We start from the raw sequence: 18,696 nt of genomic DNA, 5'->3' as shown, positions 1-18,696 counted from the left end.
AGAGTAAAAGACCATTTTACCGCTCCGTAGGCTTAATAGCCCGCAATTTGACCAAACCCTAAAAGTCAACAAAAGTCAACAGCCAGGGAGTACGTTGCGCTTACTCGGCTTCCATGTAGGCATCGAGGATGCGCAACCCCTACGTCGCGCGTACTGTATTTACGCCCAACGTACTCTCCGGTTTCCTCTTTCTCACTAATTTGGTCTTAAACAATTAAGACCTTGGCTCATCTCATAGATCCAGACTCTCTATAGCTCCTAACCCATAAGTTCTGTGACTTTAAGCCTTTGCATGGCTAAAAAGGTCACAAACCCTCAAAATATACACTCTTTTTCCTCAAGGAGCTCATGACTCATGCATGGAGTGATTCCAACGACCAAGATTGGATTTTTATGACATTACACCACTCATAAGCTCAAAAGGGGTTGGTCCTAGTCTCTGGAGTTCAAGATCTCATCAAGTCTCCACCTTTTTGGGGCAAAACCCTAAAATACTCCATTAAGATACTCATAACAAAAGAGAGGTAAAGTTTGAAGCTTTATACCTCAATAAGAAGCTCCCAACTCAGATATGCTCGGATCTAGAAGCTTGGAATCTAACTCCTTCTTCTTCAAGGCTTCCTCTTCTGTTCAAGAACACACAAGAACTCTCAAAGGCTCATAAACACACACACACAAGCTCTAAAACGAGGGTTAGGGCACACTTAGGGTTTGTTGTCTAAAAATGATGGCCAGAAATGAGGCCATCATATCCTTTAAATAGGGGACTCACCCTAGATTAGGGTTTTCATTTTGGGCCTAGTACGCCCAGCATACCCACGGGTACGCCCAACGTACTAGTTGGTCTCCGCGTCACTTGCTCGCTGACGAGTACGCTAAGCGTAAACCTCAGGTACGCCTCGCGTACTCATTTCTCACCCTTTTATAATAAGGGCCAAAATAGACAATAGCTCAATAGATCAAGGTTCACAAGGTATACCTGTACTTGGGATGTTACATTAAATAGGGTGCAAAACCCGGAAATTAGGGTTTCATCCTCCAACTCCTACTCGTCGAGTCCCTTCTTGGACTCGGCGAGCAGGTCACTTAAGCACGTGGACCAACCCACTGCTACTCAACGATTCAGGCAACCAACTCGTCGAGTAGACTTTGAAATTTTGAGAATTTATAACCATAAATTGATACTTGAGAATCGGGGCGTTATAGCACGCATGATCATATTATGTGTCTGAGGACAGGGTGTTGAGAGCTCGTTGTTCAGATGGGTTCCTATTGCAGTACAGTGGATGGGTCCCTGGTGAGATGTGACCCTTTCGTTCCTTGGAGTATGACCTAGATCGTTTAGTATGTCAGGTATGAGTGATCGGTAGCCAATTTTGGGGCATTGACTTGTTTCTATCAGTCGCAATGAGAGAATCAGAGGGGCAGTGAGTTATCGGGGTCTGTTATTCAAGGAGCGAATAACATGGTGATAGCTTGAGGGGGTGGTCTGGCGGTGAGACAGGCCACTAGAGTTTCCGGATTCTGGAGAGTCAGAAGGGGTTTCGTAGCCACAGAAGGGTATGCCCTTTTTCGGGTTTGGGAGTTCCTGTTTGGACTCAGATGTCCATGGAGGAAGATATCTGTGTGGTATGAGATCCTTTTGGTGGTGCTTTTCGGGTTATTGGGTTCGATCTATGTGTTGTTGAGGAGCGATTTCGAGGGCGAAATCTAATTCAAGTGGGGGAGAATTATAACATTCGGATTTTCAGGTATAGTATTATTGTGTGTTTAATTTTGAGATTTATGGAGTGACTCGACGAGTTGTGAGTCCAACTCGTCGAGTAAAGTCAAGTTGTCCGCGTGGGATTAATGAATGGACTCAACGAGTCAGAGAGTCGACTCGCCGAGTAGGTGCTGGACAGAGAAACCTTAATTTCCCGAGGTTGGGGCCTATATATATAAGGGAACTTATGCCCTCATTTCTGCCTCACCAGCTGCCTAACCTTCCTGTGTAAAACCCTAAACGTGTGTAGTGAGCTATGAGAGTCTTAGAAGCTAAACTTGGAGTAACCTAGTACATCTCTTGAGGAGAATAGGATAGTATCCAACAAGGAAGCAAGAGAATCGGTTAGATCTAGTGTATCTTCATGAAAGGGCTTCAGTGGGAGGTAAAAGCTTGCACCTTTCTCATTTATTTGCCTAGATCTTATTACTGAGGAAGATTAGGGTTTCTTCCACATTTTGTTGGGACTTCGTGCATATAGAGTTATCATGGGGTTTAGACCTCAGATCTGGACCTTGTGAGGTCCCTAGAGTCCAAAGGTCCCAGCTTTATTCACCCATATGAGGGTTATTGTGCTTAACACCTTGTGAGAGAAAGTATTGGTAAGTTGGAGCAAAATTACCATGCATGAACGTAAAGATTGAAGCTTTATGTGACAATTGAGTCTTGAGATGCTAGATCTCGTGTTTGGAGTGGTAGATTTGCTTTGAATCGTCTGAATGAGGCATGATTTTGAATGGACTCGCCGAGTCGATGAGCCGACTTAACGAGTCGGTGAGGGTTTGTTCCGATGAGCTTGATCATGCGATAACTCGGCGAGTTGGGGGTGAAATCGACGAGCTGAGCTGGAACTTCTCAAGACTTCTGAGGAAACGAGTGGACTCGATAAGTCACATGGGTGCACTCGGTGAGTCGGGTCAAACATGGATTACTGACTCGAGTTTGACTTTCTATTGAATTTAGGGTTGGGTCAATCATGAGAAATGGAGACCATGGAGGGGTAAAATGGTCTTTTATCCACTTCAAGAGTTAGAGAGAGAAAGAATAGCCTTCGGTTATTAGCGTCGTGATAAGAGTATTAATTAGATATATTCATCCTTTGTGTTAGGTGGAAGCTAGTTTGAGATTCGAGTATGAGGTTATTTGCTTGCTTGCTTGCAAGGTGAGTCTTTTCACTATATTTACCATGAGTGGTATTTTTGTGTGGCTGAGATGTCCTATGTGCTTACATTGTGTAATGTGATATCCTACATTATTTCAATTATAGTAGCAACCATTCCAGTGAAAACTTTGCGAGCAGCTTCAGATAATTCATTTTCTCTCTCTCTCTCTCTCTCTCTCTCTCTCTCTCTCTCTATTTATCGCTTTCTCCTTCCTATAGAAACTCAAAAACACACACACATACACTTCCTAAAAATAAAAAACGCACAGCCTCATCTTAGTCTTCTCTCTCCCCTTAAAAATCTTTCCCTCTTGGTTTGAAGAACCCATCGTCGATCTCTTTCCATTGTCGACGACCTTATGCCATCCACGTCGGGGTTTCAAAGGGTTTTGTTCTTGGGTTCAAGGGGTTTTAGGATTTGTAAACCCAGTTGAAGAAGACAAAAAGGGTTTCACTATAAACCTCCATTCACCTGACCATGAGACGCTCCCAACACCACCCCCATTACTTCAGTTGTTGTCTTTAGAGATCGTGTCGTAATAAGAGCTAAGGTGAGTGATCAATTATGCATCATGTATCAATAATTTCTTTCAAGATTCACGATTGTCAACAAATTTTGGTAATTTTGATCTGATATTCATATCATATGAAACCAACCCAGATGAAGATCTTGGGATGAACCATATGAAGATCTGAGTTCAGATTCAACATATACACATCTCTTTGTAACACCAAGAATGCAAAATCAGAACCATAATTTACCACATCTCTTTTTAAACTTAAAAAGCCAAATCAGAACAAGGATTTACCAAGAATTCAAACATTGAAATAAATTGAAACTCATCACATTAACCCACAACTGAAACCCATCACACCTACCTTGAAACCCATCTCCAAACATGATTTTCTTTCAATCACATTTGAGGATACAATAGCAACAAAAAATTAGCCCCAAAATCACATGTATAGTTAGGTATTATTTCGTGAATGGAGATTAAAACGGAAAGAAAAATAGTAACAAGGATATGTGGTCAAGGTAGGTGAAGAGTCCAGTGCAGACTTCACTATGTTGAGCTAACATACTACTTGAAGTCACCTTACTTGAAAAATCTGGTGGAGAAGTCCTTGTTTAGAAGACTAGCAAAGTCTCTATACATTCTTCGTCACAAACTTAAGCGTTTCATCTGCGTTGAACAACAACCGATCCTTTTTTCATTAGTGAAAAGTAAAGCGGCTAGAACACCACCAATTCTTTATCCTGCAACAACGTCAAAGAAATCTTCAATGTGGACATCTGGTTTCCAGATTTACAGGGGAGGGATGATTCTAGAGGGAGAATTTATTTGGCGGCTAAGATACCGTCGATGGCTCCACCTCCATCAATGGAGAGAATTCTGATTTTTCTGGTGAGGGGTTTGCTTTCTAGCGACAAATTGTTGTAAACTAATAAAAAATTGTTTTCGAGAATGAAGAATATATCAGAGATGAGTTTTTCCATTTGAAAGTTGTAATTGAGCATGGAAAGTGCGGTCATTTGAATGTAAGTGGAAGGAGATACAAGGACGAGGAGAGGGAGATGTGAGGGTGTTATATTAATATACCTACATTGAAATCTTTCTCATTGTTCCATTCAATGGTGACTCACGATTACTTTGCTTCTTTACTACCTTACATTGCAAATTGTTGGTTAAATTCTGAAAACCTAGGTTACAATTTTAATTAAATAACTCATATCTTTATTTTATTTACAAGCTACACTCACAACAAAACATGCTCAAAAGCTACTCAGACAGGATCGATACAAAACTAACAGAAAACCATGGCACTACTCACAAACATCTTTTGATATGCATGAAGCAATACCACAACTACACTCTCACTCACTATATCATCTATCAAACATCCAAACGATCCATTTTTGCAAAACGACCGCGGATCCTTATCCTGCTTTCGGCTCTTACCTTTCGTGATTCATACCTAATATGCTTATCATACCTGTTATAACCAGTTTAAACAACAACAAAAAAAAAAAAAAAAAGGAACCCGAATTAAATTACGATAAATAATGTTTAAAAAAAATATCTGCCAAACCAAAACACAATACCTCCTGGATTTCTTCTTCTCTTTGTATCGCGAGAGTGCGGTTTCTCTCTCCTGACTGTTGATTTCACGTACACCAACAAAGATGTTGGGGAAGACTTGTGTATTTTCAGCAATGATACTATGATGAACAGTGTCGATTTTTTCAACAGGAACTATGCATTGTGTCTCTGTGGCGTTATGTAATTGGTCAGAATATAAATCTTGACCCACGGCATCACAAACATCGGGACACCATTGAAATGTGTTCGCCTGTGTATTCAAGTGGTAAAGAGGTTACTCAATACTCATTTCTCACCTGTTTCCTTAATGAAAAATGAAGACGAGACTAATATACCTCATTTGAAGAATATGCTACTTGCTGCTCTTCTAACTTATTATGTTCAAACCCTGAACTCCTATTATTTTGTGTAGTTGCCATATTAATAATAGGCTGAAACTCATCGTTTATTGGTTTAATAATGCCTTCATCGCCATCCACATTTGGGTCAGACTTTGCCAATTCACGAAGCTGGCGAACAAGTTCATCTTTGTATGCTCCAAACGCAGCATTTCGATTCTGATCCAACAGTCAGAGTTAATAAACAAACGACAACCATTTTATCAAGAATGAGAGGTTGTACCTTGGGGAGAGGAGGGACACCCATGGCTTGATAATTATGCTCAGAGCCACTTGAAACAATCAGGTCATCCAGGCTCACAAACGAAGGAGTATCCCAAACAAGATAATCCGGAAACTTATCACCCGACCCGTAAGAATCGGATCCTTCCTCACAACTACCACAAAGTAAAAGCCCTTTTTTGCTCAAATCCTCAAACCCTAAAATCGATAGCAAATCAGTAACAGAAGGACAACCAGTAAACCCTTCAAGAGGTCGCCGGTCGTGTGTCGCCGGCGAACTCGAATTCGAATTCGAGTTCGACTTATTATGTGTCTCCCAGTCGCAATTCTGGCAGTGAACAACGGCGTCAGTGGAGCAGAAAATCGAAGCAGGCGAAGAATCACAACCATCACAAAGCAACGACCGTGTGTGCTTAGTGAAAAGCTGATTAGTCGAATGAACTTCTCGGTCGCAGGAGAGACAGAGCTTGGCGTTATCAGCTCTACAATACAGAAGCGCCGTCGATTTATTACAGAAATCACAAGGTCGGCGTCTCAGTGGGCTTCCATGGGAGTGTTCGGCTGGAGGAGGTGAATCAGGCATGCTTTTGAAAAAAAATATATATCTTCAAAATTGATGAAAAGAAAGTGAAATTGAGTGGATTCAAAAACTGGGTATGGACGGATATGAATTTAGAATTTAGTTTGACGTTTGTGTATCAAAATCGAAGTAGTTGGTAGGAAATATGCTTGTTCTCCAAGCAATGGATAAAAATCAGACAAGGGGGTGGTGTCCTCATGATGATTTCATCATGATAAATGTATGTAGAAAGTAGTATGTACAGATTTCAGAGAAAGTGGAGAAGATTCAAGATATTGTGGAGGGATGGTGGACTGGAGATATAGAATGACGTGGAGACATCTTGGACATACAAAGTCTCGTATGATATTTTAGTTCTTCCTTTTTGCCTTAACATTACGAAAAGGACATTACCAATTACGAAAAAAATAATATATGATTTTTCCTCGCTATCCAAATAAAACAATGATGGTTGAACATATTCTTGTAAACGAATTTTCGCTATCCAGATAAAAAAAAAATTAATAATAATAATAATTCATTTTTCGCTATACATGTGAAAGCTTATTTATGATTTTTCTACCTTTTTATTGTTGAGACGAGCACAGCATGATACGATTCACAGGACATAGATGCATAGACATCATTAAATTTAAAAGACAAAATAATAAAATGAATTGAATTATACGCAACTTTCGTTATATTATTTGCATTAAATCCGACTAACAACTAGACAAAGAATAATAATGACTCTTATGTCATTTTGACTCACCTTTTAATTTAAAATTATTAAGCAGAAATTTATATAAATATTAGAGAGTATTTTTAAATACTTAAATGATTTGATTAAACTCATTTTTTTTAATTCATCATACTGGAAAGTTAGAACTTAAGCCAACTGTAATGTAAGTCTAATAAGAGTTGAATAAAATGGTGATTATGATTAAATATGTTTTTAACTTTTAATAGTTAAGGATGATGACATGAATGAAGATTAAACTACTGAATGAAATATCACCGATTTAAATAAATTTATTTTTTTTATATGTACCTAACATTCTTTTTAAATTAAATTTCAAACTGAAACTCAATACAAGAAGAAACTCTACAACCAAGATACTTTTATGTGGCTTCAAATTCAAAATAAAATAAAAATGTAAATTGGAGACAATTTGAAAGACTAACCTGCAAGAGAATCTCAATGTCAAGATGCAATCCACCTTTGCTCGCAATGTTAGAGTTGAGATTCATTTAAGCCTTGTTTTGACGAAAATAAGCTAGTTTATAGGATTCATTTAGGTTTTGTTAAACAAAATAAGATATTTTTTGTAACTTAGCGTTTGATAAATAAAGGTAACTTATAAGCTTATAATAGTTTATAAAGTAGTTCATAAGCTAATTTATTGATAATTTAACTTGAGATAGTTTTTAATAATCTAGTTTATAAGCTAATTTGCCAAAGAAGCCTCTCGTTTCTTAACACATCTAACAAGAAGTCCTTTATATATATATATATATATATATATATATATATATATATATATATATATATATATATATATATATATATATATATATATATATATATATATATATATATATATATATATATATATATATATACTCAACTATTTTGAACAATATTACATAACGACCTATACCCGTTTGCACATAAATAAAATTACTAACAGTTGTTACAATCGATTATTTTAACAAATAATATTTTATTTAAAAGTCTACCAATACTAAATAATATTTAATTCATATATTATAATAATCCTTTTAAAAGACTACCAATACTAAATAATATTTATATTTAATAACATATTTTAAATAAATAGATTAATTATATTAAAATAAAAAATAAAAATTCACAGTGATTTTAAATGCATAAAATATATATATATATATATATATATATATATATATATATATATATATATCAACACTGATAAGAAACTATAGTATAAAAAATAGAAATGCATACACTCAAATTTTTAGTGATATAAACACTTTTCATCTATGTCCTAGTTTCGATTTTTTAGAGTATATGGACACTTTTTCAGCCCTTTTATCGAATTTTTTTCACTTTTGTTTTTTATATGTATAATAATATTCAAAGACATGTTGTTCTTTATCTTCTTATATAGAAATTAAAAATTTAAATTAGAAAGCTTATTACTTTAAAATTTGAAGTAAATATTTTCTTATAATAAAAAGAAATGACCATAAAGATGGTGGTGGAACAAGGCACGAGTGACCGACAAAATACATGAAACATACATTATAATATTAAAAAGACAGCCATAAAGTTACACTTTTCTAGTGTTTTCTATGACCCTTTTAGAGTTGACTTGAAGTTGAATACCTCAAGTGGAACATATATATATATATATATATATATATATATATATATATATATATATATATATATATATATATATATATATACTAAATTCAAAAATAAAGAAATAAAATAAATAAAAGAAAAAAAAAACTCAAATAATGTAGAAAAAAAACTTTATACTTTTTTTCTATAAAGTTTTCAACCAAAACACATGGACAGTGCAAATGATGTTTTAAAGAGTTTTAAAAAAAAAGTGTACGCAAATATCATTATGTGTATATGTATTTTCGAGTTTTTTTTTTCAATTTTTTAAACTGATTGATATTACACATTGCTTGTGAACGTTAGAATATCAAGTTTATTCATGGATTTATTCACATGATAATATTACAAATAAATATAATAATAGAGTAATAATAAGTGAATAATTTTAATGATTTAAATAGTGTAAATATATTTAGAGACCGTTCCAAACATATTTTGGGCTCAAGGCAAAAAAAATTGAGCCTTTAAAATATATAATCGTTATCAAGTTTTTCATAATAACTCAATAATTGAAAGTAAATTATTGTACTATCTTCTAAATATAATAATTTCCATAAAAAATTTAGAATCCTTTGAAAGATAGGCACAATATGGTTGCCTATTGCCCACCCTCTGAAGCGGGCCTGGGGTGGGCCTGTTAATATTTATTATTTAATTTAGTTTTTCTTAACGACATTTAATTTTGTAGTAAGACTGGGTGATTAACCAACTAATGCTTTGGATTACTTTGAAGTAAGGTGAACAACTGAACATATCTTGTTGGATAAGTTGGAACAAACCAGATGACCTGCATTGGATAAGTAGCGGTTTTCATACACCGGGATGGTTGTCGATTCTCTTTAATCCTCATTTCTGGTTCTTTTTTTCAGTCTAGTTCCACTGTTTTCGGGTAAAATCTGATTTGGATCGGTTCTACATAGTGTTGAATATATAAAATTCTTCAAATTGTTATAACTCATTTGTTTGAATTTGGAATGACATGATGTTTTCCAACATATAGTTTATTGTTTTTATTTAGTTTTAGACTATACTTTCACCTTACTTGGTTATGTATTCATTAGTTACAATCCCCTAGAAATTGGGTATGAGAATTGGAATGTTTTCAGATTTTCTGTATAATGTTGAATCTGCGAAATTCTATAAACTGTAATAACTCGTTCGTTTGAAGTCGGAATAACATAATATTTTTCCCGGCATGTAGTTTGCTATTTTTACTTAGTTTTAGACTATAATTTCGTTTTATTTGATTACATATTCATTGAGCTACGATCCCTAGAAGAAGGCATATCAAAGTTGAAATGCTTTTAGTTTTTGTGCATTATGATGAATCATAATTCATTCAAGGTGACAACTCAAATAAATAATTTAAAGTTGTGAATGTCTAACAAGTGTTTTACCGGCTTGTACCATTTGCATTGCATGTTTTATTAGTTCCAACCGGTACAAAAATTGAAAAACCGGAACCGGCCCAGATATATGGTTAATGGTTCGGTTATCTATCCACTCTTTTCCCCTAAAACGGTTCCGGTTCAAAATCTGTTATGGGTTCAGTCCGGTTCGAATTTTCACCCCCTCGTTTGTAGCCTTTCAAGAGATGACTTGGGAACATTCTAATTCTAATATTTCTTTGCAAGAAATTTTTAACATTCTAATACACCAAACAGACCTACCAATATTGGTTTTCAAAATGATTATCAAATCAAATCAAATAATTAGTTGATTAAAGTAAACTCACATTCATTTCAATAATCGATTTTCTTGTAGCAACATTTTACATACTCCTTCAAATCCAATTATTTGACCATATATGATCAGAGAACCAAAATCAACTTTTACCAAGTACTTAAAACTTACTATCATGAGTTCAAGTCTTAGTAATCACTTTGGACAACAAATCCAAACACGCCATTCACCCTCAAAAGGCACAAGACAGTTGGTTAGTGGTTACAGGTGATATATTTACAAAAAAAAAAAAAAAAAAAAAAAAAAAAAAAAAAAAAAAAAAAAAGGGTCAAAGGTTGCTTAGTTTCAACACGAATATGGATTGGGCTTCTTGTGGACTATCAGCCACCTAGCCGCAGACTATATTTTACCTCATCTAGATCTCACATAATGCTCCTTATGCACAACCCATTAATAATAACAAAACCTACATCACTTATTGATTGTGAGCTTTTGCGATTCTACAACAAATTGGTAGCAAAATGCATGAATCTAAATACTTAGAAGAAAATAATAATAATAATAATAATAATAATCATGGTTTTAATCTAGCAACAAAACATCTATTTGTCTGTCTGTCTGTCTGTCTAACGATGGATGGATGGATGGATCTATCTATATGGATTTAGTGACAGATGTGTTAATTTACCATTCCCAATAAATTAAATCTGTGGCTCCAACGAGTTGTTTGGTGTCCCAATTCTTCGTGTATTGTAAGACTTGCAGTTACTGCACTTGTGTCCAAGAATATGAAACGATGTTTTGCTAGTATTGTTACAGTCATTGCACAGGATTGGAATCTGCAAGATATAATTAATAATAATAGGTCAAGAGTCAGACCGATAATTTTAAGAGACTAATTTAAAGGAAAATGGATCAAAACGCTTAAAAGTCACCCCAAGTAGAATTGAATTTTATTTATGAAATTCAAGAAAAAGACAAAAGAAAGTATTACATAGCCTAGGATACTAAAGATATAAAATGTAGAATTACTGTATAACCAAAGGGCAATAAGTGAATGTAAAGACTTGCCTCATATCGGTATTCTTCAGGCATGGCAGTAGCTTCAATCTGTCAGAATTACAAACTTCTTATAACAGCTAAATGCAAGAAATAGCAACGTACTTTCAATTATTTGTTTATGATAGCATCCTTTGTCCGTTTATTTCTCTTGACAATATTGTAATTTCAACGTTTTCTTTTTCTTATTAAAGCCTACATACTACTTTGACGAATCAACCCACTTATAGCATTGTATTTTCAATATTTTTCTTATTACGACATTATAGATTATAGCAGTGAAAATTGCTTTGTATAAATCATATTTTAATTATTTTCATACCCCAAAATAATTTTATTAATAAATTTGTAATTGTATACCTCCTGATCTAATCTTCGCCAGGTTCTAGACATATCACACACCGCTTTTGAGCAAATGGGACAACGGTATCTGCAAAACAAACAACAATTTATCACCAGGAATCATTTATAGGAAAATTGACATCTAAATAAACTAACTGATTTTGGCTGATCATCTCCTTGTAGCAATCCATGTGCATCGTGTGTCCACAATTCATGATTGTTGCACCCTTGATAGAGTCAAAAAGAAACTACAAAAAAAAAAGCATTCATGTTAAAATATATATATATATTTTTTAAAACAAAAAATAATACACAATTTTAATAAAGATAGCAGACCTCATAACATATAGGGCAGTGGTTTTTCATAGAGTTCTCCACACATGCATGATTATCACGCAACGTTACATCATAGCAAGATCCTAATAAAATAGTCAAGAATCAAGATTCAAGATTTGTTTGTGTGACTTGTGGTCGTAGGAAAACCAACAGCAATTTTGCAACTTGTATGGTGAGGACCACAAAACAAATGATGCTTATTAATTGTTCAAAAAGGCAACCAGCTTTGTCCTAGTTTCTAATTTGGCAACTCAAGTTTGAAAATCAACAAAAAGAGGCTCAACTTTGCAAAAAGAGTCATTTAGGGTAATATAGACAATCAACTTTGGCAATGTTACCCTGAATGAAACTATTTACAAATTTTAATCTTTATCTTGGTAATTTTCAATTTTTGAAAAATTTGGTTGTTATTCTAGGCATTAAACCATATTTTAACTGTTACTATTGCTTCAAAGTCTAGCAAGATTACACCAGGTATAGGTATTAGCATGCACATCTTCCTTAACACGTTTGGGTAGCAGTGAATAATCAAATGTGTAAGAAGATCTTGCAGTGAGAGGTATTTACTTCTGAAAGTCTAAGGTTAAAACAGTAACAATGTATTTTTTAAAAGGAAAAATGCCATGGGTTTTAGTGTGGAATACTGAAAATTGAAATCCATAAGTCACAGGATTTTTGTGAATTTCAACATAATTCAAGTCAATACTCATTTGAAAGTTGCAACCAGACCTGGGATCGAAATGGAATGGAATTGAATTCCAATTCCGGCAAAATCCCACGGAATTTGGCAAGCCAAACACCCCTTAAAGTGATTGGAAAGGCAGGAAAAAATGTTGAAAGCATGACCACTTACCACACTTTTGGCAGTGGAAGAATTTCGCACCACCTCCAACTCTGTAGTGATTTATAATTCTAGCATCAGCTTATTTTTTTTATTTAAAAAAAAAAAAAAAAAGAACCACATATATAATTCCAAAACCCACAACTTTTCTTACATACTAACCTACATATTCCACAGTCATGGCAATGGAACTGTTCCTTTGAAATCTGAATCACAAGGCCACAAATATACAGAAGTTAGCATATAGTCCAAAACTTTCTGAGACTTTCTTTATCAAGTAACTCTTAGTGCTATAAAACAGAATGAAAGGTAGGCAGTTCTTACATCGTCATCATAGAACTTGCAAATCCCACAGAAGTATTCCCCCATTTTCACTCCACAATTGGTGCAGACGTGAGCAACCTATCATATTCATAGGAATGATTGTTATTTTAGATGATGGCGGAAAGTAAGTTTTCTGAAATTTGATGATCGCCATTAGGTTGCTCATAACTTGAATACGAACCTGCTGTTCAGTATTGCAAATTGCACATATAACCTGGAACCACCAACGAATAAACCGATTACCTCATCGTATCAATTCAAAGACAATGATTAATGCACGGAAACGTAATATTTCGTCAAAGAAAAAAAAAGAGAGTACTTGTTTAACGTCGTGCCGAACAATTTCATGGCGTTCCTTAGGGTTTGTCAACGCGCTCTATACATATCGCAAAATGCAAAACACGTCAATTAGCTAAAGATTTCTCCCTATCAGATGATTTGAAGTGTTATTGAAGATTCGTAAACAGGGAGAAAGGGCGAACCGTGGCTTCGTTGTGACAATGACGGCAGAAAAATATCTGATTACAACAGGGAGCACGAATTTTGCATCTTCTCCGGTAATGATTGCACCTAGCGTTCCGATCATCGTCGTCAAAACAATCCGAAAAAATATAAAAAATAAAATAAAATAACAAACATAAGATTGGGAATCATCGAACAAATTCAACGTGGAAGCGAAAACGAAGAGGAGAAGTAATACGAAGAGTGATTACCCGTGAAGCGATTTTCCAAAATCTTGAGGGTTGTTTTGAAGTGGAGTATCATCATCGGCCATTGAGGTGTCGAGGGGAGTGTGTGGCGTTTGCATTTTGATTCTGGTATATGATGATGCATTTGGGGTTTGCCTCGTAGTTTTATATCTTATATATGCGCAATATGGGGGTTCGCAGTTCGAAGTGTACCGGTGCACGTTACACTACGCCCGGATCGGATAACTTGACCTAAAAAGCTCTAGTTCTGCTTCATATGTTGTGGGATCAAATTCAGAGTGCCTTTGACACTGCAACTTGACTCGGTTATTTAGCATTTGATATATCTTTTATTGGATGATGACTTAAAAGTAAAACTTTCAATTTTGTTAGTATTTACTCATTAATTTTTTTTTTCGATTTATTTTTGAATTATTTGAATTTGTTTGATCGGTTATAAAGGTAAAATACGAGCACTTTCAAATAATTTAAGTATAACTCAAATTCAAAAAAAAAATTAAATGACTAAATATAAACAAAATTAAAAATTCGTTACTTTTTCAACTTATTATCCCTTTTTGTAATCATTCTTTAGTTTATTTTGCCTATTGATATCAATTAATTAGATTAATAGTTTTGATTTCATTCATTATGTTTGTTTTGTGTTGTGTTTGTAAGGAGTATTACAAAATAGAATACATACTACGTAACCATATTATAGTTCATGATTTTAATCTTAGTCCATGAGATAAACTTTTAACTAGGATTTCTTTATTTATTCCATGTTTTATGTTTTTATTTATAATTACAAATTTATAAGTTATAATGAGACATCATTTATCGAGCTGCATATTACAATAATTCTTGTACTTTGCATATATATTACAAATTGTTATGTTATTTACGATGAAGTGTTGTGAACGAGACACTACTTGTGTGCATATTATAAAACATATGTTTCAAACTATATCAAGAGATGTAAGGATGAGAGAGTTCCAGCGAAATATTATCAATGACTTATTAGTTGAGGTATGTCACCGCTAAAGGTAATTACAACAACTCTTGATACCTTTAGTGGCAACATATGTCCCTTGTTATGCCCTAAAATATTTTAGTGAAAGCAAATATACTTTTTAAATCTTAAAGATTAAACCCTACACTCATATAAAATAATATAATGAAATTTATTAAGCAACCCTAAAATGGAGAACATAATAGTATGATTTACCAAGGCAAAAACATTTATTTATACGGTAAATTGTGATTTTTATTGATGAACAAGGTAGTGAACTTGGTTAAAGTTCAATGGCAACACTGAAAATGCTCGGAATGGACTAGGGAGCCCAAGACTGAGATGTGCGAGCATTATCCTGATCTGTTTTCTGAGGCTAACTTCGAGGACAAAGTCTGATTATAGGGGGGGGGGGGGGGATTATAACATCCGGTTTTCAGGTATTTTCATCTTTGGCCCTAGTAACAAGAATTATTGGCATTTCAGCCCGTACGTTGGGCGTACAAGTGGTGCGTGTACCTGTTTAGGACTTAGAATCATGGGGCTCATCCTAGTACGATAGGCGTACATGTGGTATGCAAGGCGTACTAGCTCAGGCCATAAACCCTACAATTAAGGGTTTGTTCCTTATTTAAATGACCATATACCCCCCCTCCCTTGGACCTTCTAAAGGCAATCTTCACTCATTCCAAACCCTAATCTTGAGTCTCATCCTTATGTGTGAATATTTTGAAACTTTTGGTGATTTTTGGTGCTTTCTTGTTGAAGAAGAAGGCCATTGAAGAAGGTGGTATTGCTTGCAAACTTGTAGATCTAGAAACTACACCATCTTGTGCATCTTTTGGAGGTATAAATTTTATACCTTAGTGTTTCTTTCTAGATATCTTAAATGGGTTATTTATGAATTTTTTTGTCCCAAGTTTGGATCTTTGTGAGTATGGTGCACTCCATAGCATATTAGTTGTCCTTTCATGTGTTTTAGGTCATCTAGAATCATAAAAATGCTTGCTTGAAGGTCCTTTCCTTTTCCATGCAAGAGTATGGTGGTTTTGAGTGTGGTTTAAGTTATGGTTTTGAGGTTTAAGCTTAGTTCAACCATGCAAAAGCTTAAAGTTATGAACTTTATGGGTTAAGACATTCTTTTGAGGTCAGATTTGAGTTTGGGTTGCATGTCTTAATGATTAACACATTAAGAAGTTAAGTTTGGGATCAGACAACCTACACCCAACGTACTTCTGGCTACGCCCAACATACTCAGGCTTGACCCCGACCCATATCGTTCAAGGAGTACGTGGCGCGTAGGAAGCGTACACACTGGGCATGTTGACTGTTTGCCGACTTTTGACTTTGGTCAAAGATTTAGGGTTTTGGACCATGGAAGGAGCAAAATGGTCTTTTTCCCTCAAGGAGTGTAGTTGTGGGATTTGGACTTATGAGTCAGGATAATGACCTAAATTGATTATGGTTACTTATTAAGTTTATTAGGCGGAGTTTAGTTCCGACAGTTCGAGAGTGAGATTTATCAGTCATCAGTATCAGGTGAGTCTCCTCACTTATTCTTACATGTGTGGTAGAATAGTTGTATATGTGTAACGCTCCTGTAACATCCCAAAAATACGAGCCAAAAATTTCATTTTTTTTCTTTTTTTAAAACAAGTACATGGCAAACATTAGAAATAAAAGGTTCAACGATGATAACATTTCACAAAAGATATTGCATGTCTAGAAACATTTTTAGAAAACAGTAAAGTGTCAGAGTACAATTTCCCAGGAGGATCTCATGATGCGGAAAGCAAAGCATGTGTGTGATGTACCGCTACCGCGCCGGCTCCTTCCCCTTCGAAGAAGAGGTACCTGAAACCAAAACTGAAAACTGTAAGCACGAAGCTTAGTGAGTTCCCCCATAATACCACATACCACACAATCACATAACATACATATACTGCCGGGCATATCTGGGTGCCCAACCTACCCCCTTCGGTCCTCTCGACCGGATGTTGCCTAGCATACCTGGGTGTTGGCCTCCCCTTCGGTCCTTTCGACCGGATACTGCCTAGCATATCTGGGTACTGGCCTCCCCTTCGGTCCTCTCGACCGGATACTGGGGGACTATTTCTCCCCCTACTACTACCACATAACATATATCACAATATCAGAATCTATCTAGCATGGTTGGGTATGACTACCCCTTCGGCCCTATCGACCGGATATCTTGGGGACTATCTCCCCCTACTGTCACTAGCACATAGCATCATATCATACTAGCACATAAACGTAACACAGGTAGTAGAAATCCATAGATGAATATCACAGAGACAATCATCTACATACAACTCCTACTGGTGGGCCGGCATTGTGGCCGTAGACCCACCGCTACTGGAAGGTAACTCACCTCGAAGTAGCTGCTGATCTGTGTGGGAATTGACCGTCTGCTGCTGCTCCGGAAATCCTCCGGCTATAATTCCCACAAAACAGTCAATCAATCACTGCTAGCTGTCTTTTGGGTAAAATGACCATTTTACCCCTGACCAAGTCATAAGCCAAAGTCAGAGTCAACTTTTAGTTGACCCGACTCGCCGAGTTGGCTCTCCAACTCGCCGAGTCCCTATCCAATCGGTTGTCCTGTATCACGTCTCTACTCGTCGAGTTAGGCGTTGACTCGACGAGTTCTCCTTCTAAACTGATGTCCAAGTCCTTCATCCTACTCGCCGAGTTGTATGAACAACTCGCCGAGTTCATCTTCATCCGAAGAACACTTTATGTTGTGATTCGTTGAGTTGTATGAACAACTCGTCGAGTCTGTTCTTGATCTAAGAAGATTGTCTTGAACTCGTCGAGTCATGGCATTGACTCGCCGAGTGACCTCATGAGTGAGTCTGGATTCCAACCCACTGAGTCATACCCTTTGACTCACTACTCCGACTCGCAAACACAGAAAGGGGAACAACCCGGGGACTCGCGACCAGACTCGCCGAGTCAGATGAACGACTCGTCGAGTCTGCCTCATGCAAAAACTATACACGCGATTTTGCTTGAATCCAGTCCATTCCATTCGTAGATGTGGGTTCCTAGGGCCTGGTTTACACGTAAAGTTTCCAACTTTACGTGTAGATAATCACCATTGAAGGTTTTAGGGCTCAAAGAGTACCAAAAGGGGTAGATCTAGGAATTTCATGCAATATGACTCCATAAAGGCAGTAGATCCCAGCTCCAAGGACCAAATCATGCCTAGATCTAAAGGCTAACAACCTATTACAATCCACAAAGCACAAACAAGCTTGGAGAATGGCTCAAGAAGGACTTTCATGAAGCTAATAGGGACTACAAGCTTAAAAACAGAGGGGAAACGAGCTATACCTCAAGGAAAACGTTGAGATGTCACAAAAATGCTTGGCCTGCTTCTCCTCTTCTTGATCTACTCTTCTTTCTCCTCAAAGGCTTCAAGAACACACCTAAAACACTTCAATCTCACAAGGAAAAAGGGCAAAAACGATGTTGGGGCTCTGAGGGTGAATGGGGGCGAGCTTGGGGCGGAAATGAGGGTTTAAATAGGGTGCAAACCCTTGAAATTTAGGGTTTCATTAAACAGCGGTGACTCACCGAGTCGCCAACTTAAACGTGCCCCCGGACCGCGTCCCTACTCGGCGAGTCGGACCTACAACTCGCCGAGTCCAAGGTTGAAATGATAAATACTAAGATAAATTTTACGTACCAGGAACCAGGTGCTACAGCTCCGATTCTCAGGTATTGATTTATGTTGAATCTTTTTGGTCTTTGGGTCTACTCGACAAGTTGGTCACCCTACTCATC

At 36.2% G+C, this 18,696-nt stretch overlaps 2 protein-coding genes across 2 annotated transcripts; both read right to left on the bottom strand.

The window, feature by feature from the left end:
• Positions 1-4,619: 4,619 nt before the first annotated feature.
• LOC145077132 (B-box type zinc finger protein with CCT domain-containing protein) lies at positions 4,620-6,591 on the bottom strand. The gene is made up of 4 exons (XM_079022906.1): positions 5,651-6,591; positions 5,365-5,586; positions 5,032-5,279; positions 4,620-4,922 (listed from the first exon to the last, which is right to left on the bottom strand). The coding sequence occupies exons 1-4, from the start codon at positions 6,230-6,232 to the stop codon at positions 4,823-4,825; spliced, it is 1,152 nt and encodes a 383-aa protein (XP_078879032.1). The 5' UTR covers positions 6,233-6,591; the 3' UTR covers positions 4,620-4,822.
• Positions 6,592-10,793: 4,202 nt separating this feature from the next.
• LOC145077133 (E3 ubiquitin-protein ligase MIEL1-like) lies at positions 10,794-14,194 on the bottom strand. Its single transcript, XM_079022907.1, has 12 exons — positions 13,899-14,194; positions 13,668-13,755; positions 13,505-13,561; positions 13,367-13,399; positions 13,186-13,263; positions 13,024-13,067; positions 12,874-12,914; positions 12,021-12,103; positions 11,841-11,932; positions 11,703-11,772; positions 11,355-11,393; positions 10,794-11,122 (listed from the first exon to the last, which is right to left on the bottom strand). Exons 1-12 carry the CDS (start codon positions 13,991-13,993, stop codon positions 10,985-10,987), a joined length of 858 nt encoding a protein of 285 aa, XP_078879033.1. The 5' UTR covers positions 13,994-14,194; the 3' UTR covers positions 10,794-10,984.
• Positions 14,195-18,696: the final 4,502 nt, after the last annotated feature.

This window comes from Lactuca serriola, chromosome 9, assembly GCF_051521515.1.
Source record: "Lactuca serriola cultivar US96UC23 chromosome 9, Lser_US96UC23_V15, whole genome shotgun sequence".
NCBI classification, from domain to species: Eukaryota; Viridiplantae; Streptophyta; class Magnoliopsida; order Asterales; family Asteraceae; genus Lactuca; species Lactuca serriola.
This window is presented reverse-complemented; position numbering and strand designations above follow the sequence as displayed.